This window comes from Mirounga angustirostris, unplaced genomic scaffold (genome assembly GCF_029215605.1).
Source record: "Mirounga angustirostris isolate CCGP_5_RB_7025 unplaced genomic scaffold, mMirAng1.0.hap1 SCAF_6, whole genome shotgun sequence".
Lineage (NCBI taxonomy): Eukaryota > Metazoa > Chordata > Mammalia > Carnivora > Phocidae > Mirounga > Mirounga angustirostris.
The window spans coordinates 114,709,609-114,733,174 of record NW_026991714.1 but is presented as its reverse complement, the minus strand read 5'-3'; the positions used below and the strand labels follow the sequence as shown (position 1 = coordinate 114,733,174).

The window sequence follows — 23,566 nt, the reverse complement described above, 5'->3', positions numbered from 1 at the left end:
AAATAGACAGGAGGCCTGAGCCAACGCACCCCCTCCATTCTTCACCCACAGGGGCCAAGGTTCCGTCAAGGCTCATGTTAGAAATCTCAAGTAATTAAAAAACAAAAGCCTAGCACTGCTGACTTCATTTTACCATTGATCCTCAACCCATTAAAGGAATTTTAGAGATGAAGAAACTGAGACCCAGGGAAGAAAACTCAGTAACTAGGGGACACACCTAGTCCCCTCTCCCACCTCAGTCCTCAGTCAGACTCCACCAGAATACTGGGGTTGGGGTAACCCGAGTGCCCAAGCCGCTAGGGCCCCATATAGCCCCGGGCCCTGGAAGGGGATCAGTCAGTGTCCGGTGAATCCAGCCCTGCTCCAGCCCCTGCACAGCTTGAGATGGGACGAGAGATGGATGGGCAGGTGCAGTCCTGGGAGCAGAGAGGTCCTTCCCGATGCTGTGGGGTCATGTTGGGCACAGGCCCCCGGCTGTCTGCCAGCAGCTCGGCCCAAGCGCTTCTTCCTGCAGAACAGCTGAGGTGCGGAGCCGAGGCGGAGCGCAGTGCAGACCCCGGGCGTGGTGCTCTGGGCACCTGGAAATGGAAGGGCAGCTTTTCTAGGGCTGCAGGGACACTTCTAGAGAATTACTAAGGCTCATTCAAGAGGCGAAGGGGGTCCAGGTGACCAGGAGAACTACAAGGACCCCAGCTGCTCCCGCACCCCCAGCCAGCTCTTCCAACCAGGGGCAATCGGTTAAGTGGGCAAAGGGAGTGAGCAGAAGCTTTATACAGGGAGTGGGAGCCGATGCAAAGATGTCCCCCGATAAGTATCCCGGTAACAGGATGAGCTAAGACAGTAACTAAGTGTCATTTCATGCCACTAAATTATGGAGTAGGAATATTCAAATTATGACATTTCGTGTTGATGGCTATGAAGCAAGTACTACACTAGTATAATTTTGTGAGTTGTAATATATCCACATGCCATTTTTAGAGGGAAGGGTGTAATGGCACCTAACCAGCTAAAAGCTGTAGAAAAGTCCATGCCTTCTGTCCCGTGAGTCCACCCTGGGGACCCATCTCCAGAAAACAGTTCTGCATGGGGACGCCCGCTGCACCATTTCCATTAGCAGGATCCTCGCTGCCATGGTAACCAGTGACGGGACACCATGTCCATGCCACGCACTCTGCCAGACGTGGCCATCTCTCCTCCCCCAGCTCACTCCACAGGGTCAGGTATCGCCCTCCCCCACGCCCCCAGCTTGCCCATCAGCACACTGAGGCACAGACAATTCACAGAGCTGGCCATGATCTTGTATTTCTTCAAATGGACCCCATTGTCTCTTTAATTAAATCACTAACATTGGAAGGACTCCAAATACCCAGTGATGAGGGAATCTTTAGGTAACTCACAGGGATAGTAAATAGCCACAGAAATAAAGGAGGGAAGTAGAGTTTAATCTAGTACGCACTGGTACTCATGGGGACCGGGACCCGCAGAAAGGTGGGGAGCAAAGGTAGGGAGCAGCCTGTGAGTTCAAGAGCAAGTGAAGCTCAGCCCTTGGCGCAGGGCTTCAGAGGTGGGCCACTTCCCTGGAAGGAGGATCCAAGTCGTACCACCTGCCTTCTCTGATTTGCCTTCCCTTTAGTCTCTGAGAAAGACCCTCTGCCCTCAGGGATCAACAGTCCCTCTTCTGTGCATTAGAGTGAGCCTGGAAACAGGCTGCTTGCTCTCTGGGCAGAAGCACAGCCAAGACAAGGCTGAAACATTGAGCACTGCCTCACCGCAGCCAAGGGAGGGCAACGGGGAATCAAGGTGGAGAAGGTGCGGACTGACGTAGTCTGGGCTATCACAGTGGCTCAGGGTGGCAGAGAGGATGATGTCTCCCCTTAATCCCCCTGCTGTTGATGAGCTGACCCCTTCTAGAGCAGGGCCCATGGATGGCCTCCTTATTTTTCGCTCCTGTAAAAGTGGCCGGTTCAGGATTGGATCCCAGGCCATATGTCACTCGAGGCAAAACTGGGGACCACCGAACTATACAATCTCCTCGGCAAGCAGTTGAGTGTCATGGCACATTTAATGCCATGGTAAGACGCAGACATACCTACTAATTAGGGTGGGCCTAAGTAGCCGGTCATGTTTGACAAGCATGACTTACATCCATTCCCTGAGCAGCACGTGGTGAGGGCCACACATGTAGAACTGGGTAAGACATCATGTCCTCCCCACCATGCACCTCAGTCTGCTGGGGCAGAAAGGCAGCCCCAGATAATGGCGAGCCAAGGGTCACAAGTCCTGGTAGGGGAGGGGATGATTCTCTGGAGGAGATTCAGAAGGAAGGTTCTGTAGAAGAAGTATCTGAGCTGGAGCTCACCAAGCATCCAAAGCCAGGAGTTGAGTGAGAAAGGGATGGAAGAAAGGTCCAGGTTAGTGGGACAGCATGGGCAGGGGGTAGGCCAGGCTTAGGGAACTGAGGTCACTGGTGTAATGGGAGGAGCTCACACACACGCACACACACAGAATCGTACAACGCCAGAACTTTGGGTCACAGGGAACATGCATTCTGGTCAGAAGTTAGGCTCCATGGACTAAGAATTACACGTGTGATTACATTTAGAAGAACTGTCCTTCGTAAGTCCAGGATGGCTCCTCCCGGCTACCACTGCCACACTACGCTTGATACTGGCCAGGGAGGGGAGAGGAGCTTTTCCTGAGACAAAGGAGAGGGGGAGGTGATGGGCTAGAGGAGGGTCAGTAGGGGACCTACTGGGAAGGGCAGTACCAGTCCTGGCAGGGTGCCGGTCAGTGGCGTCAAGTGGGGAGCAGAGGAAGCCTGCCGGGCAGATGGGCTCGTGGGCACTCCGAGACGCTGAGGTCGGAGAGACGGCCCCTTTGCCCGGCCAGGGAGCCACTAACAAGTTACGACCAGCAGCTGAGTCAGAGGCCCCGCTGTCTAGGCCCACTCTGCCAAGATGATCCCAGCGAAGCAACAGGGTAGCTTTGGGGGTTCGGGGCAATGGTGTTCAAGTCTGATGCCTCCAGAGAAGGGTGCCATGCAGAAACCAGGGAGGGGGACTGATGGGGCCAGCTCCCTTGGGGCCTGAGTGACAGAAACCCTGGTGGAATGTGAGCTCCAGGAAGACTCAGATTTTTATCTATTCCTTATTTCACTGCTTTATCCCTCACACCTTGAACAGTGCTGACACATACAGGTAACTCAATAAATAGCTGCTGAATGAGTACATGGATGAACCATTGAACAAATGGAAAGATGATGGATGGATGGATGGATGGATGGATTTGTGGATAAATGCATGCATTGGTGGGTGGGTGGATGGATGTGTGCATACATGCACGGATGCATGGATGGATGAACAAACCGGGGGAAATGAAGAACCTAGGAAGCTAGAGACATAGCAGAAGCTAACTGGACGGTCAGGCTGTGCCCCTAGCCCAGGTGGATACCCCTAGGCAGCTGCTGCTGCTGCTGAGGTGTTCCAGCCCGTGCCCCTTGGAATGCAGGGGGTGTATGCCAGGCTCCATCATGTCCTGCTGGCCTAGGCTCCCATGCCTTGGCCACAGGGTAGAGGGGATGCCAGAATGGGGGGGTCACGCGTCCTTCACACTCACTGTGTGTGTTTTTGGCTTCCAGCTCGCTCCAAAAGCCTGGTGATGGGGGAACAGAGCCGCAGCCCGGGGCGGCTGCCCTGTCCCCACAGGCTGGGCCCCGTGCTGAAGGAGGGCTGGCTGAAGAAGCAGAGGAGCATCCTGAAGAACTGGCAGCAGCGCTGGTTCGTGCTGCGTGGGGATCAGCTTTTCTACTACAAGGACAAAGATGAGACCAAGCCCCAGGTGAGAGGCATGTGTCTTGTGTCCTGGGCCATCATGGCAGGGCCCAAGGGAGGGCTAACCATGCCCAGGAGAGGGGAGAAGGCAGAGAGATCCTCCTGTCTGGGCCTCTGCTCCTCAAGCCCCCAAGCCACTGACTTCACTCACAAGTGGCACCTCATCAGGATTTCCAAAGTGGTTTTTATTCTCAGCCCCCATGTTCCGGGCATCCTGGCTTATTTTACTGAAGCAAATCCACAGCTCGAGTAATGAACGTGTCTCCATATAATGTTGGTAGAGAGCATCTCTGCACAGCTTAGGAAAGCAAGTCTTCCCTGGGTTCTTTTCAGCCTCTTGGTAACATCCCTGTTACTTCCACTGTCCAAGGACATGGGTACCCAAGACAATTCTAACCTCAAACTGAAATCTGGCTTACTGTGGAGCCCCCGTGTCCAGTGCCTCTGCTTCTCAGTGGCTGCTTCCGTGTTTGGCCAGTACTGGAAGATCCACCTGGTCTGGAGTTAGGTGGGTGGGAGCCTGTGTACGTCTCAGCAGGCCTCACAGTGTGGAGCTGGGACCTGGGGGGCCAAGAGCGTGCTCAGTGATGGGCAAAGTGGGAGGAGGGACCTGGGCACAGCCTGAGATCACGTGGCCATCACAGTAGGAGGATGGATGACCTTCCCACCCCTCTTTCAATTTTTCTGAGTATGTCAAGGGGAAGCATCAGTTGGGTGCTAGCATCTGTTTAACCATCTCCAGCATTTGGGACCCTCCCTTAAAAAATGGAGACGGGGGTGGGAAGGAGCAGGCCTCACTCCCGAGCCTTCAGTGGTAATAGTGCATAACATTCTGTCTTCGCTATTATTCTAACGGTTAACTTCTGTTTGTGGAAAGTGATACTGGTCTCCATCCATGACAGTGATACCACGTTTTCCCTTCTAAAATGTATCTAAGTTAAAATCAAAAAGCGTTGGGGCGCCCAGGTAGCTCAGTCGGTTAAGCGTCTGGCTCTTGATTTCAGCTCAGGTCATGATCTCTCGGTCATGGGATCGAGCCCCGTGTCAGGCTTCATGCTCAGCAGGGAGTCTGCTTCAGGATTCTCTCTCTCCCTCTGCCCCTCGCCATGCTTGCGTGCTCGCTCTCTCTGTCTCTCTCTAAAATAAATAAATAAATCTTTTAAAAAAAAATCAAAAAGTGTTGCACAGCAATGTGGAGGTACTTAGTGCCCCTGTGCATGTCTCAGCAGGCCTCACACTTAAAAATGCTTAAAACGGGGGGCGCCTGGGTGGCTCAGTCGTTAAGCGTCTGCCTTCGGCTCAGGTCATGATCCCAGGGTCCTGGGATCGAGCCCCGCATTGGGCTCCCTGCTCTGTGGGAAACCTGCTTCTCCCTCTCCCACTCCCCCTGCTTGTGTTCCCTCTCTTGCGGTCTCTCTCTCTGTCAAAATAAATAAATAAAATCTTTTAAAAAAAATGCTTAAAACGGTAAGTTATATGTTATGTAGATTTTACCACATTAAAAAATAAATAAATAACAAGTGTGAGATTCTTTAAGGAAAACTTTTACATGAATGCCAACAGAGAGAAGTGGGTTGGACACAAATCGTGAAGCTGGATCTGAACTATAGTTTAGGAAATCTTGATCTTGTCCAGCCTCCCCGGAAATCCTGATCTTGTCCAGCCTCCCCGGTTGCATAAGGAAGGGAAACGACCCCAGAGAGGTCGAGTAGAACAAATAGAAACTTTGGAGTCAGGCAGATCTGCATTTGATCTGAATGAGGTCTAGCACGCTAGCTTTATGACTTGGGACAAGTCACTTTTGTTTTACTTTTGGTTTTATCACTACTAACTGGAGACATTATTCCCTACATCACAGAAATGTGCTAAGGGTCAGATTATAGACCATATACAGATCTGATTGCAAATCCTAGCCCATGGGTGGGTACCCTCATGCTTCCTCAGCCCTGCCTTTGCCTTGCTCCCTGCCTCCCCGGCCCTATCGCTGAGCCCACTCTCCAGATTGGACACCACATTTCTGGCTTGCCCACCACCATTTTCCTTCTGGCCTTTACTTCTTGTGTTGAAGACCCCCCTTCGCCCTTCAGTGAACTCTTAGTTTTCCTGCCTGACCTGTTAGTGATATATCACTCCGATGACTGGGAAAGTTGCCAGGGCCCCCACCCTCTAGGGGCCCTGTCTGTGGCCCCTACCGTCATCCCCTCCTGGCCCAGCCATGGCACCATCTCCTGGGAGAACTGTGTGTTAATGCTGGGCGAGCCCAGTGGACAAAAGGATCACACTGAGTTGGCCCAGGCCATGTGTGGACCCCTGCCCCAGGCTTCGCCACACATTCCTTATGGTGAGCCTGAGGTGGCCCTCGCCCATCAGCTGCAGCTCCATGATGAAGCTCTGTCTCCCGGATTTCCTAAACTGGACACTTCTCTCCCTCACCCACCAACTTTTCCAGACTTCAGTGGCTTCTGGTGGAAACAGCTAACAATATGGTAGCGTCCATACCCCCAGTCATCAGCCTGAGCACAGGAGGAGCCTGGGGCCCAATCCAAACTAAACCAGGGCATTCATTGCCAGAGAGCCATTGGATCTCTAAAAGGCCCCTGGGTCTCCCAACAGATATCAGCATCATGCCCAGCTCCCCTGTTTTGACCTCTCTGGGCCTGGCTGACACCTCCAAATCCTCTTGGGACACGACTTCTTCCCATAATTCCCCCTCCCCCACAAAACCTGATGGTAGCCCTGTTGCACAGGTTCCCAATCTCAAGGAGACGGTTGGTTAAATTGGACTCATTTAGCTTCTACAGTATGATCTCAAACCCGCATGCCTGCTGGCAAAATAGCCCACACATTTCCACTTAATTGCATGAACTACATGTAATGGACTAATTCTCAATATCTGGTTCCTGGAAAAATGTGCCCTGCTCACTGTTTACAGTGACAGAAGGGCCCAGGCTGTAAGCACTGTCCTGACAGACAGCTTGTCATCTGTCTAGCAGACGTAATTGTGGAGAGCAGGGGCGTCCAGCTACCCTCGATGCTGCCCAGAGCACATAACCCATGACGGGGATGACTCTCAGCCCATATTCTTGTTCTCTCTCAAAGCCCTATCACTTCCCCTGCCCCCTTCTAACTAGCGGAAAGACCAGCAGAGAACATAAGAGCATAGAGATGGGGAAAATTTGAGATGGAAGCAAAGCGGCTGCACAAGGTCAGATGGGAAGACTAGGCAAAGGTGTTTAGAACGGAACCTGGAAATGTGCCCCTGTCCTTCCTGCTTTTCCTAGTGCCTGTCAGCAGACAGACGTTATGTATTCCCTAAGATAAGATTCCAAGTTTTTGCATCTTAGTGGTTTTCGCTTCAGCTGGAAATGTTTCTTGAGCCATGGAACCTCCCGCCACACTCTTTGTTGAGCAACCCGGTGCATTTCTGCAGTTCGAGAACTCACTTTTAGTCTAGTGATCTGACATCCAGGTCCTGCACTTGTGGGTCTCTTGGCTTTGAATAGAAATGGAAAGTATGTCTTTCAAAACATAGGATGGAAAAAGAATGTAACAAATTAAATGCGATCAGTTCAACAAGTGGGCAGAAAATGGGAGGAAGGAAAAAAAAAACAAAACAAGAGGGGAAGGTAAATAGAAAAGAAAAAAACAAGCAAATGGGATGGCAAGGAATAGGTACAACCATTGCCGTCATCATAACAAATGGGACTCAGTCAGATTCACCTGAATCTTAAAAGACGGGGGAAAATTGTCTTTAAAAAAGAACAGAACACAGAAAGGTTAAAAAACAGAACAATGGAGAAAAGATAAGGCATCAAGCAAGCAAAAAGAGAGCAGATTTAGCAACATCAAAATCAGAAATAATAGAATTCAAGGTGATAAGAACAAAGGGGAACAACGAGAAGTATTTCATAATAATACAAATAACATACTGAGAAAATAGAGCAGCTGCAAATGTTTATGTTCTGAGTGACATAGCTTTGAAGGATACATAAACAAAGAAAAACAATACTCATTGTCCTCCCATTTTTTTCAAAAAGTGAAATTATAGAGACACATTCACTGAATATACTGCAAAAGAAAGACTTATAAATTAAGAACAAAATGATAGTGAGGGTGTGTGCGCGCGAGAGAGAAGTTCTATACATGTGGAAATAAAACATATACTTCATGGGGCGCCTGGGTGGCTCAGTTGGTTAAGCATCCAACTCTTGATTTTGGCTCAAGTCATGATCTCAGGGTCGCGAGTTGAGCCCCGCATTGGGCTCTGTGCTCAGGGGGCGTCTACTTGAGATTCTCTCTCCCTCTCCCTCTGCCCCCACCCACTGTCATGCACATGGGCGTGTGCTCTCTCTCTCTCTCTCTCTCAAATTTTAAAAAACGCACACTTTATAATACCTCCTAAATTAATAAAAAAATCAAAAGTTAAATGCAAACTTCTAGTTAAAGATGACAGATTTAAAAACCCCACAACTCCAGGGGCGCCTGGGTGGTTTAGTCGGTTAAGTGCCTGCCTTCAGCTCAGGTCATGGTCCCAGGGTCCTGGGATCGAGCCCCTCGGAGAGTCTGCTTCTCCCTGTCCCCCTCACCTGCTCGTTCTCTGTCTCGCTCTCTCTCTCTCTGTGTCTTTCATATGAATAAATCTTTAAAAAAAAAAAAAAAACCCACAACTCCAGTAAAGAGCACTGACAGGTGCTTTTGAAGGTGTGAACACAGCTAGGTGGAAGGGACAGGAGACAGCTACCATCACAGCATTCTGGATACTAGAAAACAAATGGGCAAGAGGTAGCTGACTCAGCAAACCCCAGAGAGCTCAATTCCAAGCCAGCACTAGGAGAGCACAAAAATCTGTCTGCTTTGCAAAGCAGCACCCCCACCTCCCACCAAAGGTTCAGGAATTGGCAAGACCACTTATCTTTGGAAATGAGGGCAAAACAGGAGCCAAAACCAGGAGAACTGGTGGAAGGTCAGCTTGAAAAGCAGCGAGGTCCCAGATCTCCTGAACAACCTCATGTCGAGTCTGACCACCCTCCGTCTCTGTGGTGTAACCCTGGAGTTGGTTCTCCAGGAGGGCTGGGAGAGAGGCACTCCAGGCTGAGGACACCTGCCCTGCCGTGGGTGGGAGCACCATCCCCAGAACAGGAGGGCGAGACCCAGAGTGATGGGCTCCAGTTAGTCGGCCCTCCCCGTCTCCATCCCATGGGTGGCTCCCAGGCCCCAGCAGTCAGGAAGAGCCCTCAGGAAGGAAATGAAGAACTTTCACTGAAGAACCTAACAGGCTGAGAAGAAAAAAACAAAATATACCGACAGCCGGGCTTCCCCAGTGAGGCAGCCCCAGGCCATCTCTCTCTGTTGGCCTGCCATGTAGACGTTTCCGCACCGCCCCTCATACAGCTTTCCCATCACTGTTTACAGAACCACTCCTAAGTAGGGGCACAAAGTGCTTGGGGTCACTACACATTTAAGGAAAGAGTCTCATGTGAAGGACAGACGCACACACAGGAAAGAAAGGAAAAAAAAAAAAACAAGTTGGAGGCAATGAAAACCATGCAGGGGGAAACCTTTTTTTTTTTAAGATTTTATTTATTCATTTGAAAGAGAAAGAGCATGAGTGGGGGAGGGGCAGAGGGAGAAGCAGGGTCCCCACTGAGCATGGACTTGGGGCTCCATCTCAGGACCCCAAGATCACGACCTGAGCTGAAGTCAGCTGCCTAACAGATGGAGCTACCCAGGCACCTTGGGGAAAAAAACGTTTATATAAAACTATCTGCAACATCCTCAGGGCAGACTATTAAAATGGACAGAGAAAAAAAACCAGTTCCCAGAACCCAGAAATAAAATGCCAGAAACAAAAACCCAAGGGAAGGGTTGGATGAAAAATGTGACACAATCTCCCAGAAAGAAGAGAGGAACAACAGAGAGGAAAAGAGAAGAGGTAACCCAACGTCTGAAGGGGAGGAGTTCTAGAAAGAGGGAAGAAAGGAATCCTCACGGAGCGGCTTCAGTTAGATTAAACTTCCGGCAGGGGTGTGGAAGCCCTGAGCGCTGACCCACAGAACCACCGTCACTGTGGACCTGCTGGAAGCCACCTGGGGTGGGGGTGTAAATAAAGCAAAGTCTCCGCCTTCCGTGCTGGGAATTCCATCAGTAATGCTTAGAATTTTCATTGAAGACACGGTCACGTAAGCATATTATTTAGAAATGAACATAAGGAAAGAAAGAAAGAAGCCCTGTGGGAAAGAGCCAAAACTGGTGGCTGAGATCCGGACCCCGTAGATGGGAAAGAATTGCTGTCTTACACCCCACCTTGTGGCACTATGTGATTCGTTCAGCTGTGTTGAGATAGGACCTTAACTGGAAAAGTGAGTGAAATAAAACTGAAATAATTTATTTGGGAGTTTTCAGAATATGAGCTGCAAGGAGGGCATGGAGAGTGAGGGTGGTGACCCAGACACTTGAGACTTATCTGTATTCTTTTCATTTCTTACAGTGAGACTATATTCATTTAAATCCATACCTTAAAATTTTCTTAATTTAAACCAGAAAAGAAAAACTCAAGCCAGAGAGGGAATGTGACAGGGACACAGCCCCAGAAGGGAGATGAGCCGAGGGGTCAGAGGGCTTCCTCTTCTAGACAGAGCCGCTGAGCCCAGCTAGTCTCTGCAGAGCTGGCCCTGGCACATTGGAGGTGCTCAGAAAATGCACTTAAAGTAAACCTGAGGGCCCTGTGTGTCTGGCAGCTCACACCCAAGAAGGGAGCCCAAAGTCTTTGAAGACCAAGTGTGAGGCTCATTGTATTGTCAGGAACACCAACCATGGACAGGATACCAGAAGGTGGACGTGGAGGGGCTTGGGTGCTGCATCCAGGAGCCTGGGTCCTTATTCTGTCAATGGTGTTAGGGGACTCTGAAGGTTTGGGGGCTCAGACTTGGCCCTCAGAGCTCTGAGAGGGAAGTCATCCAACAGCAGCACAGGCAGGGGTTGGGAAGGGGGCCAGGCTGGAGGCCGAAACACCATTCAGATGCAGCTCTTGTCCTGACATCCGGTGTGGCCTAGAAAACCATGGTGCCCAGAGCAAGGGGGTGAGGAGGCTTGGCGGCCGCAGAGAAGAAGGCCGGCAGCGTTGAGTGGCAGAGTCTCTGATCTATGCCCCAGGAAGCTGATGCAGCCGCAGGCTTTCGCAGAGGTGATTTAAAAATCCCTGTTGGAGAGGGGCGCCTGGGTGGCTCAGTTGGTTAAGCGACTGCCTTCGGCTCAGGTCATGATCCTGGAGTCCCTGGATTGAGTCCCTGGATCGAGTCCCGCATCGGGCTCCCTGCTCTGCAGGGAGTCTGCTTCTCCCTCTGACCCTCCCCCCTCTCATGTGCTCTCTCTCATTCTCTCGCTCTCAAATAAATAAATAAAATCTTTAAAAAAAAAAAATCCCTGTTGGAGAACAGCTGGGTTTGGTTTTTGTTTTTTCCAGGAGGACAAGTGATGAGAAGCTGGGCCGTGGGAGAGGAGATTGATTTAACGTTTGATTTAATTTCGAGTAAAAGCTTGGTATTGGGAGAAGGAAAGACAAGATGGATGGGAAAGCAGATGCACTTCTAGGAGTGAACATTAACCCTGGACAGTCAGAAGCCAGAAATCTTAAAGAAGAAACCTCTGGGGAGGAAAGAGAGGCCATCTGACCCTAGAGCTTGAAGGTCCCAGGGAATGTGCCAGCATGCAGCCAGGCACCCCTGCCCTCTGCCACTGCGTACCAAAAGTGTACAGCACAGGGAAAGTGGTGCTGTCATGAGCTTGTCCCTCGGGTCTTTGCCCCTGGAGAAGGTGCCTGGATTTTTCAGATGAGGGAAGCAGGGGGCCGGCGTCAGCCTAGGTTAACAGGTAGGCTACCGTAGCGCCTGAAGTCACAGATGTGCAGCACGTCGGCTAGGGGGCAGCTCTTTGCGGGGCTGTTTAATGTCTGCCCGCAGAACCTCTCAACCTTGCCTGTGTCAGACTCTACCCACCACAGCCCTTATCTCAGCCCTGTCTGGGGGCATAATCAAGATGCTGTCAGGCTGGTCAGAGCCCATCCTGTGCTCTCAGCAAGTCACGGGGCAGCCCATGCCTCAGACGCTCCTTCACATCTAGACCTTGTAAATCTGACTCAGCTGGAGTTGATTTAGCGCACACTAACTGAGCATCCTCCGTAGGTTGTCGGCTGTTGCTCAGCCCAGCCAAAGATGAGGATGCTGAGGATGCTGTTGTTGCGTTGCTGTGGTTTTATAACACCTCCTCAGCTGAATGTCTCTTCTCCGTTCTGGACTGTCAACTTCATTCGGGGGGGCCTCAGTTGATCTCATCCCTTCTCTTTTCCCACCACCCAGCACAGGGCCAAGCACGTAACTGATGCTCGGTAATATCTGATGCTTACATGAATACATGAAGGAAGGAAGGAAGGAACTGAATGAATGAGTGAATTCTGCACCAGCCTTGTGTTGGATCCTCAGTAGGAAAATATTTCATTGTTTTTGGAAAATGCCTGATGCTTGGCAAGGAGCTTATAGAATGGTCTTCTCCTATTAGAATGTAAGCTCGTCGAGTTCAGAATTTTGTCTGTTTTGTTTGTAACTGGTCCTCCGTGTCCAGAACAATGCCTGACACAAAGTAGAAGCTCAGTAAACACTTGTTGAATAAACATTCATGATTTCCTTTGAGCCTCCCAGCAACGTTACCAGAGCAGGTACAATTCATTTCCATCGTACAGATGGAGAAAGTGATGCTCCCCACGGTGGAGTGGAAGCTTGCGTACTATAATCTTCCATATTTGGAACCAGAGAGCCTGAGTTCAAATCCCATTTATACCACCCATGAGCTGCAGATGGCGGGGAGATCACTGAAGCCCTCCCGCCTGCTCCCACTTTGGGTGTGGTGTTCTGGGCCCTGGCTGCACTAAGGGTCAGACGATGGAAGTTGGCGGTGGCGTTGTCAATGCTGCCCAAACCCTCAGAGACAAGATTTGTCCAATCCTTCAAGAGGGATCTAAAATAGAAGAGCTCCAAGAAATGTTCAGAAGGTTTCTAAAATGCTATAAACATCAGGGTGAAAAACAAACTGAGGGTTCTAGAGGGGAGGGGGGTGGGAGGATGGGTTAGCCTGGTGACAGGTATTAAAGAGGGCACGTTCTGCATGGAGCACTGGGTGTTATGCACAAACAATGAATCATGGAACACTTCATCTAAAACTAATGATGTAATGTATGGTGATTAACATAACATAATAAAAACAAAGAAGGCTTCTAAAATGAAATATGAAAAGCAAGTGACAGATCCAGAAAGTGAGGACCACCCGAATCAGCAAGGCTCCCTGAGAGCAAGCATGCACATGGTCCACACTGCCTTCTTCAGTTAGGAGTCCAGGCCAGTGGGTGTCAGGACTGCTATGGGCACCCGGTGTCTGGACCCCAGCAAGTTGTTTTACAGAATCCCCTGTGATAGGGAAGAAGGACAGATTTTTGGAGTTTGGCTTCACTGCTTTCTAGCGAGTAACCAGAGAAGGGATTTCCCTCTCTGAGCCTCCGTTCCTCGGTGTGAGATGAGAATAGCCATGCCTACCTTATAGGACTACCCTGACAGGGAGATTCAACATGTAGGTAATCCCCTAGCGGTGATCTTCTCTCCTGGGTGGAACTGTACCAGCAAGCCACCCAGCTCAGTCAAGTAAGAGGAGTCCCGTGGCATGGACCACGGTCCTGATCTTGGCTCTGCCTTACTCCGTAGGTTTGAATCCACATAAAAGCGAACACTTATATACCTAGAACAGGTATGGTTCTAGGAGCTTCCTTTTTAACTTGCTGTCATGCTCACAGCAACTGTACAAGGTATGTGATAAGATCCTCTCCAAGGACGGCCACCACCCGTTCCTGCACTCCCTCCCTGAGTGTCCACTGCTCCTCCCAACAGGAATTGGAATCTAGTTCCCCTCCTCTGTCCCCGATGAGACAGAAGTGATGCTGGGCAAGTGCCAGGTTCGGGCCCCCAAGACTCCAGGCAGTTTCTGCTTTTGCTCTGGGAAGCTGCTGCATGCTGTGAGGATGCTTGAGTGGGCCACACAATGATGAGGAAACAGGAGGAGGAGAGAAACCACAGGGCCCAGACAGACGAGTGAGTCCTCCGTGGACCTTCTAGCCCATCCCAACCATCAGCTGCAGACAGCTGAGGGAGTGACCGTGGACTGTGCCTGGGTGGGGTAGGGGGAGGGGGGGGACTGCCAGCGGTGTCCTGCCTGTACTCTGGGCCATGGAATCATGAGAAATAATGAAAAAAAAAATCAGATTTTTAAGCCACTAAGTTTTGGGGGTGGTTCACTCTACAGCAATAATTGACTGAAACAACTGAGGAATGATCATTATCCCCACTTTCCAGAGAAGGAAACTGAGGCACAGAGAGGTGAAGTGACTTGCCTAAGATCACATCAAGCTAGACAACACGAATACCAAGATCTAAAAGTAAGCAATCTGATGGCAGAATCCACTGTCTTAGTCATTATGCTGTGGTGTACTTTTGATGATATTGAAAAACCAAAGACACACTTGGTAAATTTGCAGAGGTGGGAGGGGCTGCAAAGGTGGAAAACAGCACTGAGATTCAAAATAACTTGGCCAGGCTGGTTTCATGGGAAATTGTTAAGATAAAATATAAAGTCCTCCGTTTGGTTCAAAAAATCACTTGATTTCTCAGATTAGAGAGACCTAGGTTAAGAACAGGTTGAATTAGGCAGAGTTAAGAGTTGAGATCAGCTTCAAAGCTCAGTATAGACTAACAGTGAGCTGTGGTTGCCAGAGGAACTGGGGACCATGGGTTGTGTTGAGATGCACAGAAATTAGAACAAGGGACGGGAAAACCCATTAAGCTCTGCCATGGGCAGACCGGGTCACAGTGGTCACATGATAGCCCCTCAAAGCACACACTTTCAGCACAGCAGGACAGCCAGGAGGGCAAGGGGTCTGAACACCTGTCCACATGGGGACAAACTGAATAAATCATCTGGAGAAGACAAATCCTGGGAAGGGCACTAGTTCCGGCAGGGCACCTCACGTGAACAAGACTGTATCTATTCTGAGAACCTCCAGAAGCCGTAGCCAGGACAAGTAGAATTACACAAAGGCCACCATGTCCCCCCATATGGGAAGAACTCCCTGTACCAGTGGAGTGGTCTGCTGGTCAGGGCTGAGCTCCAGTCCCTGGTGCTGTGCAAGCTGAGGCCAGACCACCACTTGGCTTCAGAGAGACAGTTGGTCATCGAGTGGGAAGTTGGCCAGAGACGATCTCCGAGGACCCTTTCAACTCAAAGCCCAAGATCAAGAGGACTGGAGGCACAATAGCTAGAGTCAGCCAAACCATAGTGATTTGCAGAAGTTCCATCCTGGATGAGTAGAACACAAGGCTGAAGAAGCAGCCTAGCTCCAGGGGTCTGACCCAGAGTTCCTGCTGTTGGCGCCACTCTCGGTCTTGGGTGGCCATTTGGTAAAGAGCTCCAACTGTGGCCCTGGCCAAGGTCTTCATGGAGACACGGCTGGTGGAAAGAGAGCTGATGGATCTAGACCTTGATGCCATGGGACCTTTGCAGTTGGTGTGTCCAACTGGTCACCTTTGGCTTAGTGAACTTGCCCCTGACTTCCTGAGAACATCTGGAGAGCCTGACTTCTCTTCCTCCTTCCTACTTTCCACGTGCAAATCTCTGTGCACAGAAGAGCAAGTGAGTAATGACTTCCCTAGCTGCTACCATAGATCTTGCCACAGCAAATCCCGGTTGATCTCGCTGTGCTCAGAAAGAACACACGAGTGTGATGGAAAGGCGCTGAAGTACCACAAAAGCTCTGCTCGCTGCCTCAGGTTAATGCCAGAGCTACTGAGCAGGCGTCCTCCGCGGGGTGTTCGAGGTCGCTGTGAGCTAACTGGGGACTAATGGTAACATTACTGTTAGTGCTGCAGAAGAAAAACTAAACAATACATGTTTTCTTGTGCAAAACGTCCTTAGGGACAACTTGGAATGCTTCTTTCGCAAAGAATTACTCATTGGAGTCTTTAGAAAGAGAAAGTCATTTATTGAGGATCAAACATCAGAATTTGTGGCTTTTCTTAAAGGAGGCTTTATATATTTGAAGCTGTTTGGGAAATATAACTCTCTACTATTAAACAGATCAAAATGAAAGTTTTAGTCAGTTAATTTAAATCAACTAGAAATGTCTTTCATAAATTCAAATTGGTAACAGCAGCCAACTAGTTTTTAAACAATTTTTAAACAATGTTTGGTTAAAACCTTTTTTTTCCCCCTGTCTCTGGCATGTGAAGGAAAAATACAAGATTGAAGGAATCATCCCAAAATGTATATTTTAAAGCTTATCTTGACCGTACAGCAGTGGTTTTGGAAGCGGGCCCCCAGAATAAGAAGACCAGCGATACCTGTGGGTACCTAGCACTAATCATTATAGGGCAATATTTGCCACTGTTCTGGGGGGAAAAAACCAAGATACTAAGAGGCCTGATGACACACACAAGAACCTATAAACCACAAGCGACAAGTGTCTGGCTGCCCCCGAATTCTTTTGTACCCGGAGTGTCACTGCTTGCAAAACGGATCTTCACCTTCTCCAGATGATGTCTGTGTTTCCCTGAGTACAGCCTGACTGTTGATGCACATGTAATGAGCTTCTCTCAGGGTCTGCTCATTTAAGTCAGCATGGGTATTAGCCTACAGGTCTTAAGTGTCTCCCACTTACAATCAATCCTTTGGCTTTCAATTGAACCCAGGTAATTTACAGTAAGAGCTACAAGACTGATTGGTAAATTGCTAGTTTTGTCTATTACTAGGCAGAAAAACAATCAAACGACATTGAGGCAGCATGGAAAATATATTTTATTCATTGTTTAGACCGGAATAACTTATTTTTAATTATATTTGGAGCATTCTAGCTCCTTAATTCTTTAGTAGACTGCTGAGCAAAATGGGGGAGATTGGGAGGGTCTCTGCAGGACTGCTGCCTTGCCTGGGCCCCTGAGGATGAAGGGAGCATTTCCAGAATGAGCAGCAGCTTTTCTTTTCTTTTCTTTTCTTTGTTATTTAAATTCAATTAGCCAACATATAGTACATCCTTAGTTTCAGATGTAGTGTTCAGTAATTCATCGGTTGTGTACCCAGTGCTCATCACATCACGTGCCCTCCTTAATGCCCGTCACCCAGTTACCCCATCTCCCCATCCTCTCCCCTCCAGCAACCCTCAGTTTCTTTCCCATAGTTAAGAGTCTCTTATGGTTTATCTCCCCCTCTGATTTCTTCCCATTCCATCTTGCCCTCCCTTCCCCTATGATTCTCTGCATTGTTTCGTATGTTCCTCATACGACTGAAACCATATGAAATTGTTATTCTCTGTTTGACTTATTTTGCTCAGCATGATACCCTCCAGTTCTAGCCACATCGATGTAAATGGTAAAATTTCATCCTTTCTGGTGGCTGAGTAATATTCCAGTGTGTGTGTGTGTGTGTGTGTGTGTGTGAAAATTATCCAGAAAATGGATAATTTTCTTTATCCATTCATCCATCGATTGACATCTGGGCTCTTCCCATAGTTTGGCTATTGTGGACATTGCTGCTATAAACATTGGGGTGCATGTGCCCCTTCAGATCACTACATTTGTATCTTTGGGGTAAATACCCAGTAGTGCAATTGCTGGGTTGTAGGGTAGCTCTATTTTCAACTTTTTGAGGAAACTCCATACTGTTTTCCAGAGTGGCTACACCAGCTTGCATTCCCACCAACAGTGTAGGAGGGTTCCCCTTTCTCCACATCCTCACCAACATCTGTTGTTTCCCGACTTGTTAATTTTGGCCATTCTGACCGGTGTGAGGTGGTATCTCATTGAGGTTTTGATTTGTATTTCCCTGATGCCGAGTGATGTGGAGCATTTTTTCATGTGTCTGTTGGCCATTTGGATGTCTTCTTTGAAGAAAAGTCTGTTCATGTCTTCTGCCCATTTCTTGACTGGATTTTTTGTTCCTTGAGTGTTGAGTTTGAGAAGTTCTTTATAGATCTTGGATACTAGCCCTTTATCAGATAAGACATTTGCAAATATCTTCTCCCATTCTGTTGGTTGTCTTTTGGTTTTGTTGACTGTTTCCTTTGCTATGCAAAAGCTTTTTATCTTCATGAAGTCCCAGTACTTCATTTTTGCTCTTGTTTCCCTTGCCTTTGGAGACGTGTCTAGCAAGAAGTTGTTGTGGCCGAGGTCAAAGAGGTTGCTGCCTGCATTCTCCTCTAGGATTTTGATGGATTCCTATCTCACATTTAGGTCTTTCATCCATTTTGAGTTTATTTTTGTGTATGGTGTAGGAGAATGGTCCAGTTTCATTCTTCTGCATGTGGCTGTCCAATTTTTCCACTACCATTTGTTGAAGAGACCCTCCTTTTCCCATTGGATATTCTTTCCTGCTTTGTCAAAGATAGTTGACCATACAGTTGAGGGTCCATTTCTGGGCTCTCTCTTCTGTTCCATTGATCTATGTGTCTGTTTTTGTGCCAGTACCATACTGTCTTGATAATGACAGCTTTGTAATAGAGCTGGAAGTCTGGCATTGTGATGCCACCAGCTTTGGTTTTCTTTTTCAACATTCCTTCAGCTATTTGGGGTCTTTTCTGGCTCCATACAAATTTTAGGATTATTTGTTCCAGCTCTGTGAAAAAAGTTGATGATATTTTGATAAGGATTGCATTGAATGTGTAGATTGCTCTGGGTAGCATAGACATTTTAACAATAGCGTTCTTCCAGTCGATGAGCAGGGAATGTTTTTCCATTTCTTTGTGTCTTCCTCAATTTCTTTCATAAGTGTTCTGTAGTTTTCTGAGTACAGATCCTTTACCTCTTTGGTTAGATTTATTCCTAGGTATCTTATGGTTTTTAGTGTAATTATAAATGGGATCAATTCCTTAATTTCTCTTGCTTCTGTCTCATTGTTAGTGTATAGAAATGCAACTGATTTCTGTGCATTGATTTTATATCCTGCCACTTTACTGAATTCCTGTATGAGTTCTAGCAATTTGGGGGTGGAGTCTTTTGGGTTTTCCATGTAAAGTATCATGTCATCTGGAGAGTGAGAGTTTGACTTCTTCTTTGCCAATTTGAATGCCCTTTATTTATTTTTGTTGTCTGATTGCTGTGGCTAGGACTTCCAGTACTATGTTGAACAGCAGTGGTGAGAGTGGGCATCCCTGTCCTGCTCCTGACCTTAGGGGAAAAGCTCTCAGTTTTTCCCCATTGAGAATGATATTCTGACCAGCAGCTTTTGCGAGGATTGGCATGAGGTGTGCCTTTCTCAGCAAACACGGCCCATGCCCTTTGGTGGCGGTCCCCTCAGCGGGGCCACCGGGCACAGGTCAGTGCACAGGAATCTCTACCCTGTTTCTCAGACTGACCTGTTCTTAAGTAAACAGTACAGTGGCCACTCTCAGAGGCACCACAGACCCTGGAGCACAGTACTAGTTGCAGGGCCTCGAGAGCAGTAAGAGAACCAAGCCATGTCCAGCCACAGGAGCTCCCCTCCCATTCAAGGCGAGCCCCTGGACCCAGCATCAGCACTTGTCAATAATGCATATTCCCAGCAGAAACAAACTGCTGAGGTAGTGCGCTCCGAAGCATGGGCCAGGCTGAGCAGGCAGGGTCAGCCTCTGGGACAGCCTGTTTATCGTGGGGACAGAAGGCTGGAAACACGGCAGGAACAGCCACACAGAAGAGCACGGCATTGAACCGTAGACCCCGGGCTGTAGAGAGGCCCTGTGTCCTCACCACCCTCCCCCACCCCGCACAATCCTCAGGCTTCTAGTTCCAAAGGAACAACAGAGGCTTTTCCAAATCCACCAGGCAGGCTCCAAAGAGCTAAGGGCAGGGTGAGCACTGAGGTGGGACAGAAATCTACACCAACATCCACACAAGTCCTGGGTTGGAGAAAATACTGGGAAGAGGCGGGTGGCCAGTGAAGACCCCCTCCCCTTAGGAAGCTCAGAGCTCACGCCGCTGGTGGCTGGTTCCCATGTGAATGCCTTGGCCCTTTACTGCAGACACCAAGTGCCCCGGGCTCCCAATGGATCGGACTTACCTCTGTTTCTCCCTTAACCCCTCCACCCGGGAAATCAGGTATTTTAAGGAGGCAAAGAGGCCTACCATTGGGTCCAGTGAGCCAAGGAGGAAGAGGGGTCATTTTCATGCTCCATTCAGGGGAGATCCTACACAGGCTAGGCATTTGCCAGGGACTGGGGTGGTAGCCATGACCTCTCACTCACAGTGATCTATAGCCTTGCTGTTTCCTTCCAGTGCTCCAGTCCAAAAAGTCAGGCAGGAAGGGGGTACTACATGGCAATCACAGCTCAGGGCCAGAACCCAGACGTTCTTCTAAGCCCGACTCAGTGCTTCTGACCATGAGAGTGAGGCAGCTCCCCCACGCCTCCTAATACCACATCACAGGTAGATGGGCCTGACCTCTCATTGCCTTTCCCTCCCAACATCCAATCAGAGAAGCAAGAGAATAATCTTTATTAATTAAACAGCTTTACTTTCATAAAAATACAATGTTTAAATAGTACCATCATTCTAAAACTTTTTGTGTGTGTGGCCAAGTGAGCGGTTTGGGATAATATTATCTAAATTTAATCTCTCAAAATAACTTCTAATTAGTTACGATAAACAACGCTCCATGGTCCTGAAATCCCAGCACCTAAACACAATAAAAAATTTATCTTTTGCTGTGGACCAGTGGCAACCTCATCTATCTCTCAAGGCCTCCAAGGCTGACCTAGCAGGGCAGGAAGGAGAGAAAGCTGGAGGTCACTCCTGCCCAGTCCCACTGGCCAGAGCTTTGTCACCACTAGAAGGTTTGGGAAAGTCCCTGTATAAGCATTCTAGTCCACTGGTCACAAGCATTAATTCCCCTGTATCCCTAAAAGACTGCTCAACACCCTAGGCACTGTGGGTCTGACCCAGCAAGGTCAGGACACTAAATCTCATGAGCACTGGCTTTGCACTTTGCAACATGCATTGCATTTCGTTCCCATGAACTTGGTCACAGGCATCAGGACACCCACGGTGATGACAAGGGCCCCGGGTGGAACAAGGTTTTAGCTGAGGATCCGGGACACAGCCTCAACTCCATCACCTCCTGCAAGACTTAGGGATCCAGGGAGATGGGGCCACCTAAAGGGATGGCCCCAGAAATGACTCAGTGCAGGTCAGGGTATATGATCTAGGCTGGGGTCTAGACCAGGAACCTGGGGTGGCACAGAGCTAACTAACTGCAGGGAAAACCAGGACCTCAGAAAGAGCACCCATCCCCCACGCAAAGGACACTCCCTCAGAGGTTGGGATTAGCGCTTAGCCATGAGGCCAGAGGGTTCCTGGGGGCTCTGCCCAGACCCCGTGCTTAGAGCTGCAAGTCTGCCCTAGGCCTCAGGCTCACCCTTAGATCCCAGCTGGATCCATCTTCATGGACTTAGGCCCTGGGCTGGGAGGCCCCACAGGTAAGGGATGCAGGGATTGTGGTCAGCTGGGAAGATGCAGGGAGCTGGTGCTCAGCCCCCAAAGCCCCTGCTTCCTGCTGGAAGACAGAGTGCTGTCCCTTAGGGTCACCTGCTGACAGGCTCCCTGGGGAGACTAGGTAAATCAGGGTGTGGGGACATGTGGAGCATACCAAATGCAGCATTACTCTGGAATCTGCTGGGAGAAGTTTCGAGAACAAGTCCTTAGCAAAGACATTGGCTGAATAAATGACTCATCTCAACCCCCTAGGGAGGGAAAGTGCCCCAACCAAGAAGCAATTTGTCTCCAACTTTAGGTTGCCTTCCTTAATATCTGCATTTTAGACAGTAATAGCCATGGTTACAGGCTTGTGTGATAAGGAAAGGGAGGATGTTCCCTGCTTGGCACAGAACTTCATTCTGATCTGTGTTATTTAAAATTCAGAGTGGTTCAGTTCCTGGTTGAGTGTCAGAGGCTAGGGCTTTTTAAGATTGATCTGAGGCCACAATCAGAATTACAGGAGATAAGGAACCTTGAGTGATTGCTTTTTGAAATGTAGTCTGCCATTTTCTAAGACGCTGCTGGTGGAAAATCTTATCATGTCTTTGCTAAGGAGCATTTCAGAAGTTGGTTCTTCAGTCTCTCTCTAGACAGGGTGAAAAATGAAGACTTTCCAGAGAGCCAGGCTTTGATCAGGCCGGAGAGAGAGCTCAATTAGAGTGTGAAGTTCTCAGGACTATCACGAACCCCAAAACTCAGGCCAGTGGGGGGAGTGCAGGCATCCCAGGCCCTGCAGGAGGTCCCCACAGGGCTGTCATCACAAACTGTGAAGGAGGAACCCTACCATCACCATCCTGGGCCTCCTGAATCTACATCAGACCTTATTTTGGGGGCACCAGGAATGGTATTATTGTGGGAAGGGTTGTTCCCAGAACAAACTGATATAGTGGCCAAAATAATAATCAGGCCAATAATAATCAGGACAATTACTCCTGTTCATTCAGCCTTAAGTGCTTACAAAGCACTAGCTGAGGCAGCAAAGGACAGAGGTTAATATCCTCATTTTTACAGGTAAGAAACCCAGGGCTCAGCCCAGAAGCTGCTTGAGTCCCACCTAAGTGATGATGTCACAATAATTATAAACAAAATACTTATAAATTATTAAAAATAATTATAAAATAATTATAATTATTATAAAGCTGAAATGATTTTTTTAAAGATTTTATTTATTTATTTGACAGAGAGAGACACAGCGAGAGAGGGAACACAAGCAGGGGGAGTGGGAGAGGGAGAAGCAGGCTTCCCACTGAACAGAGCAGGGAGCCCGATGCGGGGCTCGATCCCAGGACCCTGGGATCATGACCTGAGCCCAAGGCAGACACTTAACGACTGAGCCACCCAGGTGCCCCAAGTTGAAATCATTTTAAAGTGTTTATATATATTCTAACTCCTGAAAAATGGTCATCAGCGGACTCTACTCCTCAGTTATGAAATAATTCATAAATCACAACCCAGGACTGTCCAGACGTTAGCTCATGAAATCTTCAAAACACGGCCCGTGACAGTGGAGGAAACTGAGGCTCGCCTGTCTGTGCCAGACCCTAGTCATTAAGCTCTCACTGAGCCACTTCCACCATGCTGAGATCCTGGGTGCTGCCCCAGCCCGGCCCCACTCCAGGCCCTCTGCTCACTCTGTCCCATTTGGTTCCCAGGGAACCCCATTGAACAGAGAGGGAAACTGAGGCTGTTCCAGGCAAACTTGTTCACATGCTTCCTATTGATTAGCAGTGGGGTTGGGATTGAAATATTGCTTGCCTTTTTGCAACGTGGGTAAATCCTGGGGGTGAGACAACTGAATGGAGACAGATGAACAGAAATCTTTGTCACTGTGTGCTCCTGTTGTCCTCACTGTCCCTCCCGACCGAGCTGAGGCCTCCGGACCACTGGCTGCCCTGGGAGCTGTTGCCACGAGGGATCATTTTGCCCAGCGAGCTGCAGCAACCTGCGGGGATTGGGGAGGACAGGGAGTTGGGCAGAGGCTGGTGCACTCTGGTCAGAGGGCTTGGAGAGTAGCCCTCACTAGATTTTTGTCCGACGGAAGTTGGGAGACCTGAGGAGGAAGGGAAGATCACTGTCCTTTTCCTGAGAATGACAGATGGACATTCCGGCTGAGGTCATGCTGGGCAGGCTGGCCAGGCCCTTGACACG

At 49.0% G+C, this 23,566-nt stretch overlaps 1 protein-coding gene across 13 annotated transcripts in view; it reads left to right on the top strand.

Annotated features, from left to right (window-relative positions):
- ARHGAP22 (Rho GTPase activating protein 22) overlaps window positions 1-23,566 on the top strand; it is a 169,452-nt gene that overhangs the window by 48,494 nt on the left and 97,392 nt on the right. For all 13 annotated transcript variants that reach the window (XR_010412498.1, XM_064594928.1, XM_054508267.2 and 10 more), the window contains exon 2: window positions 3,638-3,837. Coding sequence is in view for 12 of the 13 variants with exons in the window: in XM_064594928.1 (XP_064450998.1) it covers window positions 3,638-3,837 (200 nt within the window). In the remaining variant the exon portion in view is untranslated. The remainder of the gene's footprint in view (window positions 1-3,637; window positions 3,838-23,566) is intronic.